Consider the following 10712-nt stretch of genomic DNA (forward strand, 5'->3'; position numbering starts at 1 on the left):
AATACTGTTCTCATATTGTTTTTTTACATATAATAGTCATCATCGCTATTATCGGAACTACGACCGAAGTCGGATCTTGTAAATTAATGTCATTCGGTTAGGCACCCCTATGCTCGAACTGCCTACTTTGTTGGTGACATATAGTAGGCAGGTAGATCAGTATTTACCAAAGTCTATCGAAGTAGTAGAAAAAATATGTAAATATACTTTTTGATATTCTTGATAAGGTAATATCTACATTTATGAGACCTGGTACGTTATTTTTAGTAATCTTATCTATAAAATGGGTTAATTCGATCATGTTGAAAAGCAACTATATGTAAAACTGTAGCATTTTTGGACACACTTTCTGAGTATAAAAAACTGAACGTGATAAAAGAAAATTGAAATCCGCTTCGTGATTGTTGTTATAAAATAATTAACATTCTAGTTTATATTTGATCTTGTAGGTGATATTTGTTTTAATAAGAATGAGGAAAAGAAAATTCGATAAATGGAAGGTGAAGTTAACCTAAAATAGAATCGAGAAGTTAAATCAATGTAGAATAATAATGGTACGTTATTGTTTCTTTATGTGAGGCAAGCAATTTCAGAGCCTTTTCAGACTCGATTATAAGACTGAGCTTATATTCACTTATAATACAATTTTGTAAATCAATTCTTTAGTTGGAGAGTAGTTCACCATAGCTTAAAATAATCTTGCCACATTCTAGTTATCGATTCAAGTTATCGTAGTATGTCATACTTATTTTTATAATCGAACTATAATCTGTATGACAGATTGAATAATATTCAATATGTATATTTCGGGTTGTGTTTCGGTTTTTATTGGGTAAACAAATATTTGTAACTTATTGCTTTAAATATGTAATTTGATATTATTTGAATGTAACATATGTGTTATTAATCATGTTTTCTATTGTAGTCAAAATGTTGTTTAAAGATTTTTTCCAAGTAAAAGAAATTGAAGAAATAACACCAGATACCTTTTGTGTTACATGTGAATCAAATCGATTAGGAATATCCATGACTTTTAATGTCGCCTCTTGCATGAAGCATTATGTGCACTTAGGAGAGACGTTTTGGTTTACATTAGCCAAAACTATAAATGTATGTGGTTCATATGAATGTGATTATGATTCTGTTAAATGCGGTACCATTCATGTTGTTCACACACCTGAGAATTCTACAACAATTTTAAGTGCTGAATTTGGAAGACTTTTTCTTAGCTTAAAAGGAGATTCGAATATATTCAGTGGCGTGACTGCTGGTGAAGACCTATATATGTTGCTTAAGGAACGGGAATAGTTTTTTGGTAAATATTTTGTCTTAACTGATATTATTTTACATATTAAATATTATGCTTTTATTAAATAAATATTTTTGGATTGTTATAGTAGAGGTAAATGTTCTGTTTAAGTAATGAATTAAGGAAAAAGTAAGGACCCACGATCAACATATTTGTTGAAAGGATTTTTTGGTGGTAAACAAAATTTAATGTAATAGTTAATAATAATAAATCTTATAATAAAAATTCAACAAAAATGTTATTTATGTATATTGTCTTGAAAAAATATTTAAATATTATAGCTATGGTATAAGTATCGCCTTAATGAATAAGGATGTGATAAATAAATAACAAGAGTTTTTAAATTGTGCGCAATATATTTTATTTATGGCAGTGCCGCGTATTGGAAAAGTTAGATACTCAGATGGCAGCGCTAGTAACATAAGAAAAGCTAGCATGCTAGCCTTAATATAACTGTAAAACTAATATTGAGCGCGTTTTATTTGTGGTACATTACGATGTGCTTAATTTTTATATGGGATTACCGAATTAGTTATGAGTTATATTATATAAAAACTCACAAATTCTGATATTCAAATAGGAATGAAAAGAGAACAACAAAAATTTTAGTTAATTTATTAAAATTTGGCTGACCATGCAACATTGCTTTGAGTACTGCATTACTTTTCGAAATCGCACCATATTTATTATAATTTTTTATTATTTATTACTTAAATCGTCCTAAACATAATTTCAAATTTTACATAGTTTTATAAAATAATTTTTTAAGTTTTAAATAATTTTTAAATTTTATTCAATTTTTACAATTAGTTTCACAATTCCAGAATTAAGATTATTAATTCTAGTGCATTGTTCGATATCAATAATCAAATTAAACAGTTTAATTCTAACACTTATCGAATATATATTGTATTTTGTGCAATATTAAAACCCAGTTAAGATTAATATAATATTGAATAGTATCATTAACAATAAACTTTGGTTTTTGGACTGCGCTTATCTTCATTACTCCTCATTCGACTTTACCGGCAAGGGAGCCCCTACCAGCAGCATGCTACCGCCGTGATCGCTCGAAGATTCTACGTAACTACTGAGCTTTCTCACTACGTCAAGGTGGCAGTCCCCGAGGAGTCACATCTCTTATTATTATATTATTGTTATTATTATTATTATCATATAAAATTTTCGATACAAAAATTGTATAACTTTTTATATAGTCTTAAGGAAGTCTCAAGTAACTAACTATTCTATGTATGTATTATATGGAATTTATTTATATAATGTTTTTAATTTATTATGTATTTTACTTTGGCAAATATTTCTTAATAATACATAAATTAAATTCGAAATTTGTGAAATGTTTTTCACACGTGAAAAATTACTAAAATTCTGTGAGGTTGTCCTTGTCAATGACGACTGCAATTTAAAACTAAGCATGTGGAAAAAAGTTTAATACCTTTAAGTAAACAATACTGAAAATTGCTAACAGCAATTTAGTTCCTGTTGTTGTTGTTGCTGTTATTACTCTGTATATTTTGTATGGCAGGTGATTAAGTGCCTGAGGCATGGAACAAATGGAAAAACGAAATGAAAAATTTTGTTGATATTTCATACACTTCAAATGCAATAGAAATAAACAAGCTCACAGGATATGAGTTGTTATGTGGAGCTCCGTTTAAAAACGTATATAGGTTTGTATCCCGTGTATGTTATTATATATAACAAAATAAATATAAATACATTTTTCAAATGCAGGTGTATTTGTACTGTAAAATATTTATTTTAGTCATTATATATGACTTAGTGTGGGATTTGATATGCGAAAAATAAATAAACATAAAATTGTGGCACAAAATTAAAAATATGTTAACTTTTAAATAATTTACGATAATTCCTTTAAATATTTTAAGGAATGTTTTGTAGTTTGGGAGAGGTGGAAGAAAATAAGGATTTGGTTAAAGGTTAGAAATACTCAAAATCAGTAAAAATGTGTAAATATAAGAAGACTCGTCAATAGTACTTTTAAACTTAGGACTGATTGGATTAAAGTGAAGATTTGCGTTGATGTTAGAAATGGACGAAATCAGTATAAATGTTTAAATAGAGCAACATTGAACTTAAGTTTGCGGAGCGCTATTTACTCTTTAACAGTAGATTTAAAACTTCGCAGCTATTTAAATATTTTTATTTCATAAAAAGAAAGTCAAAATTTTATTACGATTTGTTTATTTTTTTGTTCGAAATTGGAAGTTTTAGTATATATTTTAATAAATGGAAAAATCTAACATCGTACAATATTTAAATTTTGTTTAAAGAAGTACCTAAATGCAATAAAAATTGTATAACTCATAGATCATTAAATAATCTATATAATCGTTCTTGTAAATATAATTTTTATAAGATAACATATATAACATATATGACAGAAAAATTTTCTTTACTTTTACTTACAAAATTCAATATACCTAATAAATATATATGGTTACCTATCATAAAAATAATTACAAAATAGTAATCCCACAACTTAAAAGTGAAAATATCAACGTATCAATATATCTGTTAATATCTATGCACCTTACATATAGTGCAGTTAGAACACTCAAATATTGAGTAAAGTATATATACATACATATTATAACGCGTAACTGATCTGTTTCATATACAATTTTTATTAAGGAGTTATCTTAACTTCACAGTCTGGCAGCTTCTATTGATTGTAGTATTTATATATATACTAATATTTAATATTATAGAAGTAATGAAAAATAATATATTTTTACTTTCTGACATCTTCTTCTATATGGAAGGAAACAAATATCCATAAAATTTGTAATTCACCGAAGATAAGCTTGCTTTTTAAATATCAAGAAAGAAATAAAGAAGTTTATTTTCATCAATTCAACAACTTAATTCCTAAAACAATGGAATAGTAGTATGCTGACATTAAACAGTCTTCTATGAATTAAAACACGAAAACGGATAAAGTTGAAATCCAGATTCAATCTTGTCATTCCAATAAAATCTGTTTAATTTCAAATGACTACATTAGAGTTGAGTTGAATTTTTAAAAGTTAATTATCTGAATTGTATTAACATAAAAACTACGTCAATATCTCTATATCTAACAAAATTTTGAAGGAATCCAACAAAATTTGAAGTAGGAATTACTTTTATCTTTAGGTCTGAACCAAGTTTGCCGTTCTAAATTAATTGGCGTTGCGCATATCTCTCAAATAGGAGCAGATACAGATATAATACTACTACATATATAGGTTGGTGCATATTTCGGAAAAATTGGATATTTACTGAATATTGACCATAATGGGCAATAACAATGGTTTCTTCTCATTGCATTTATTTGAATTTAAATTTTGATTTATATTTTTTTTATTTAAATTATATACTGTATTTGATTAATTTTTTAACAATTAACAATTTTAGAATCAGCGTGCTAAAATTGTATAAACAATGATATCAATCTTAGATATGTGCAGAATTGGTGAGTTGAGAATACAGGAAAAGAGAGTGATTTCCAACAAAATGTGCAATAACAGTGCTGTTTAGCGTGGGTATCTGCCATTTAGGCTTAAGACCACGGTGCTCTACAAACACATGTATGAATATAATGAGATTATAAACGCCCCATTAAAAATTCTAATGAATTCCCGCCGGTACCAAAGAATTGATGTATTTTTGACAAAACTTCTTCTTTGTTAAGGAGCGAGATGTACCAATTCCTCTGCTGATCTTTATGATGATGATGATAAATGATGATAAATGAATAGCAATAATTTTTCTTGTGAAAGTTTGGGTATTAACGACAACCACTACGACACTGCCAACCTCACTTGGCCTGGACATCTGAAACTGAGGGCACCTAACCTCCGTAGTACCGGATTTACATCACCGATCGAGTGTTGCAAGTACCCTGCCATAGTACCAGGATTTTAGTCGACTTTACGACAGGCATGCCCTACCACGGGAATATTCTAACGTCTTATCCGCAGGGGAGAGCAAAATGTATAGTAAGAATCTTCTGCATCTTATGAAGATGTGAAGGTTCTATAAAAGTTGGCGTTAGAATTTATCTTAGTTATAAATAAATACGAGTAGTTAGCAGGTTATTCATTTTTGTCTATCATGTGTCGTTAACTTTGAACTGTTCCAGCTTTTATCAAAGGTTGTATTAATGGGCTCAAATCATAAACTTAAATGCATTCAGTGAAAAGGAAAGATTAATGGCGAAGAGGGTTATTCAATGGATATCCAATTTTTTTTTTCAAAATACAGATGAGTCCAATGTATATATAATTCGATGAAGTACTTTATAGACAGTTTGGATAGCATTGAAATAACTTATAATTATATTAACAGTGACATTATAATAAATCTAATGTGAAAGGTTTAAAAAATAATTAATAATAACAATTATTCTTTACTTTTATCATTAGAATGTGCTGGGTAACTTTTTTTAACGAATTTGTTAGAAGTCGAAGACATTAATTAAAAAAGTTTGTGGTCTTTACTTACCTGTACAACGTCACCATGTTGCCCACCTGCTGCTGTAAATGTTAGCACACAAACATACGGAACACGATCCTGCTTTGGACGATGTAATTCTAATGAATATGTCAAACCGATATCTCCATAGTAGGTTCGATTGCAACCTGTAAAACGGAAGAGGGTAAAAAATTGAAAGTAGAAAATATATAAAATAACTGCTAAAAATGATAAAAATGATAAAAAAGAACGTAGAGTAAGTCGTCTAAGTGAGGATACAAAAATAATATTAAAAACTTGAAAATTGGATTTTGTGACAAATTACTTTATTTCCCTATTGCGAAGTGTTGGAAGCGTACAATGAGAAAAAATATCTTAACGTAAAGGAGAATAATAGAGCAAATTCAATTTTCCCTAAGCACAGCTATTTGCACCAAAGACGACACTTATTAAGTAAAAAGTTGACAAAAACAAAAGGAGCAGCAGTGGAAGAAGCTGGAGTCTGAGTAGAATCAGCAGGACGAACAGCGTGATCCTGCAGCTGTTGATTTTGACTCCCAGTGCGATGTTGACAGCGCTGAAAGTAAAATGGTGAAGTGATGCTGAAGCTAAAGCTACTGCTGTCATAATAAAAACTTTGTTAGCTACTCGTCCTGCATCTATTTTTATCAGTTCTTTTATATTTATTGCACTTAACCGTATTTTTGTATCTAACGCTGCTTAGTTGCTTTTGTGTAAGATAGTTTTTGTTTTCGGTTGCTTGTAGTTTTCTCAGTTTTATTTGGCTCTTGTATTTTGGTTTTGTCATAAGTTACAAAACGACTTTCTATTGTTGTTGTCTTTTCTTTACCACTTTTGGTCTTTTATTGTCTGTCTTTTGTCTTAATGAAATTTAATATGTACTCTTTTAACAATATGGCGTCCATTCCGATGTTGTGTTTGTGGTAACTTTTCGTGGTTTCTTACTGCTGCGATTACATTTCCTTGGTAAGAGTGCTGTCCTGCAGGAGCAGGAGCAGCAGCAGTATCAGCCACAGCGTACGTGTTGTAAAACTCATAAAACTTTAACATTGGAAATGTCTAAAATTAAAAGCTTTTATTGTCCTTTATTGCAAATTGTTGCTCCAGAGTATTTTGTAGCCCTAATTGAAATTCCATTTGATATTATCACGAACAGAGAGAAAATGTATAGCATTACGCAGCGAGTTGAGTTTGGAAATTAAATTTATTAAAAACTAAAAAAGAAAAATATTTATATTTTTAATGTTATTCAAGAATTATCTTTTATTTCAGTTGAATCCACAAGTTACCAACATAGTAATTGATTTCTTGAAAGGTGCTTGAGTAAGCCTTCACATACATATATGTTAATGCTATTCGCTGAGCTGATTAGTTCATATACTTTCATAGTGGAATATCTTAATCTGGGCATTTTCACTGGGATTATATTAGTATCTCTTTATTTCCATTATTTGCAACTTTGGTTAGAAGGAATTCTCTCTATTTTAGCCATGTGTTTCATTATTTCAATGGTCGTACTTCCATAGACTAAAAGGTCTCTACTATAATTATATTAAATTAAATTGAATTAAATTAAATTAAATTAAATTAAATTTAAAAAATAAATTAAAATAAATAAAAATAAATAAAAATAAATTTATATAAATTAAATTAAATAAAATTAAATTAAATTGAATTAAATAAAATAAAATAAAATAAAATAAAATAAAATAAAATAAATTAAATTAAATTAAATTAAATTAAATTAAATCAAATTAAATTAAATTAAAATAAATTTATATAACTTAAATTAATAAAAATTGAGCATAAACTCAACTATTATTCGCAATTCAAAGAAGAAAGATGATGTAACTTCGTAAAACATTTCGGGAAACAATCAATTTTTTGAGGAAAAAGTTCGATGTAATTCTCTTGTTTATATTTATGTATATATTAATCACCTTTTATACTGGGTGTTTTCTCTATACTTACTCCATTTTCTTCACCTGAATTCTTGCTCAAAAAAGCTAAAGTAAACAGTATAGCAAAGTATGTATCTAGTATAGGCTACCAAAGAAAAGACAAAGTAAAATAATATAAACGTAAAAAACGCTTAACAGTTTAAGTTGTATAAAACCCGTCTCTATGTACTTCTCTATAATTTCTTATAGTTGGAACTTTCAGAACGTATACAGTACACACCCTGTATAAAATTTACTGGAATTGCGTTTACCGCTTAAAGTCTCTATTTCTAATTGTCTTCTCAGTTTTCATTACAGATTATAGATATATAATTGGAATAATATTTTATTGTGGATGCACCATAAATAAAGACTAACGCCAGTGACAAGTTATACCGCAAAATAAGAATGCATTCCTTAATCCTGATGATATAGATTTGGGAATTAATTAATGCAATTATAAAAATTTCAAAAATAATTTGTAATATATGTAGATGACTTATTTTACTAGACCAATTTTATTGCCTACTTATCTACTTAAAATACTACACCATGTGCCTTTATTCACTGATAATCCATTTTCAATTATTTAAAGTAATTTACATCGTATTAAATATATTCGTACGTGGTTGGTTGATTTAATGGCTCAACAGATTTATTACTTAAATACGATTAAATGAGCTCATATATGTAATGCCATATTTGCAAAACCATTGCGAGATTGTAATTTGTTAATGCATTAAGTTCAAAAATCCATTTTCTTAATGAATTCCAGGAGGTACACAAGAAGATTATATTTCTATTTAATTGAGTTTTCAGTTACAAGTGCAGAGAAAACATGTAGAGGAAATATGATTTTAATTAGTAAAAGTTGGTTTTACAAAATGTACATTGTTTGAATATTTACTAATTAATAAAATAAATAAACAATCACATCATAGTGTAAAAATTATTTGCAGGATATATACAAATTATTTTATTTTCGAAAAATATGAAATAGGACTACCTATATGAGTTTCAAATTAAAAGATTATAAAATATAGAATGCATAAAAGATTATATATTTGAAATACAATAAAAAATAGCTATTAGTTAGTCAAATATTCATCTTCAAACAATTAACTATAATGAGAGATGTGAAAGTACTCAAAGAATGCACCCAATCACAACAAATGCTGTGAATTATAGTATGTCACTCTGTTTTATAATAGAGGTAATGGTTTTACCACATTTAGTAAGATCTATCGTTTAATAGAACTAGTCTTTACATTTATTGAAGAACTCTTCTGTCTTATAAATATATCAAAACTTAGTTTATTTAATATAATTTAATGGTAAAATCCAGTTATATAGCATATAGACTGCAAGATTCGATTGATAGATGTTAGATCCATGCAGACAAAGAAGTGAAATGATGATATGGTACCTAAACAAATTAATAACGCGGCTAAAGATTCTTCGCATCTCATCGAAAAAAAATGGTTAAGTGATTAAAGTGTCGCGGTTATCACCGTATCACATCACCTCCCATAGCCTATACGCATACCTTATGGAAGCATTGATTCATCAAGACCTGGAATTCTAAGAAAAAAGAATATTATAAAATTCTTTTCTATGCCTGTCTTTAGCGCGAACTATGGTTAAATGGATCTAACTCCATTGAGATGTAGGTGACACACTATATAAAGGTAAGCTTTAAAATTTTTATTCATTAATGAAGAAAAGCTTGAATGCATCAACATTCCGGTATGTTGTAGAATCTTTTACAGAGCAGCGAATGGATTTACATTTGCTGACTGTAGAGAGTTAGAATCGAAGTTATGGATTGGTATGTAGTTTACACGATGATATAGAATCTTATTAATATATCCATGTTTTTTGTGATTCCTTCCGAACAAATATATATTCATGGAAATGGATTAAATTAAGCTGGAGAATGCGGCAGTAAAACCGACGGAGAGCGTCACGCTATTTTTATGGGTGTTCAAACCATCACAAACGCTAGTGTTTAACTTTTTGTAAGACATTGGAAATTTCATATTTTCATTAACCCAAATAGAAAAATTATAATTGATCAGAGAAGACGATATTGGAAGATTCTACGCATTCCTACAAGCGGAAAATTGTTTTTCACAGCGACAGCGATGCTAGCCACTCCTTTACGAACTACTTTTGCTGTAAAAGTAGTCTTCTTCTGACCAGATCTATGATTACTTATTATTGATTACTGCCAGTTTTACTATAATGTAGTACGGTCCGTCATACAAATCGTCTGGATAAAAAATAAAACCTTTTTTTATATTAATGTTTTTGAGGATTCTTAAATATAGCGATATTGTATTATGACTACAATTATGAAGGTATACAGGAATAAAGACTTTTATATCTATTACAAATGCGATTTCTAAACATTTGCCGGATGCAGCTACTTATAGCTTCGTGGTTAAATAAAAATGGTGGCAATAAGTTAGAGGGATTTTACAATATTGGATATTTGACACGACTATGAAAATCCGGTGATTTTTTTTATCGCCGACTCTTATCAAAAAGAGTTCTTGAGTAGTTTGAAATATTATTGCAAAGTATAAAATAAAATCAAATAATTTGGTTAAAACTAAATACTGTCCGTATATTTTTGAGGTCTACTGCAGTAAACTTTAATATTAAATAGAAAGCATTTTTGGAAAATTTTTTGTAATCAAACCAAGCGTTAAATGTTTAAAATGTTTTTTATATTCTTTAGCTAAATTTTTGCAAATTCTAATTTTAGAATTTTTCAAATTGTGTTATTTAATTTGAATACAGCTATAGTATTCGCAAAAAAACGATATATTTTTATATATTGAATTCACGTTGCAGTTTGTAATTTTAAACTGCTATAAATTATTTTTTATTTGTAAAAAAAGATGTATATTTTCATGTAAATTTGTTAAAATCGATTG

At 28.3% G+C, this 10712-nt stretch overlaps 2 protein-coding genes across 2 annotated transcripts in view; one reads left to right on the forward strand and one right to left on the reverse strand.

The window, feature by feature from the left end:
- The window catches only part of LOC119680839, a 24190-nt gene that overhangs the window by 11343 nt on the left and 2135 nt on the right, over positions 1 to 10712 (reverse strand). The window contains exon 2 of the mRNA XM_038093841.1: positions 5840 to 5976. Coding sequence (XP_037949769.1) covers positions 5840 to 5976 — 137 coding nt within the window. The remainder of the gene's footprint in view (positions 1 to 5839; positions 5977 to 10712) is intronic.
- On the forward strand, positions 838 to 1309 carry LOC119669674 (DNA-directed RNA polymerases I, II, and III subunit rpabc3-like). Its single transcript, XM_038079665.1, has 2 exons — positions 838 to 867; positions 926 to 1309. Exon 2 carries the CDS (start codon positions 931 to 933, stop codon positions 1306 to 1308), a length of 378 nt encoding a protein of 125 aa, XP_037935593.1. The 5' UTR covers positions 838 to 867; positions 926 to 930; the 3' UTR covers position 1309.

Source organism: Teleopsis dalmanni, chromosome 1 (genome assembly GCF_002237135.1).
Source record: "Teleopsis dalmanni isolate 2A chromosome 1, ASM223713v2, whole genome shotgun sequence".
Lineage (NCBI taxonomy): Eukaryota > Metazoa > Arthropoda > Insecta > Diptera > Diopsidae > Teleopsis > Teleopsis dalmanni.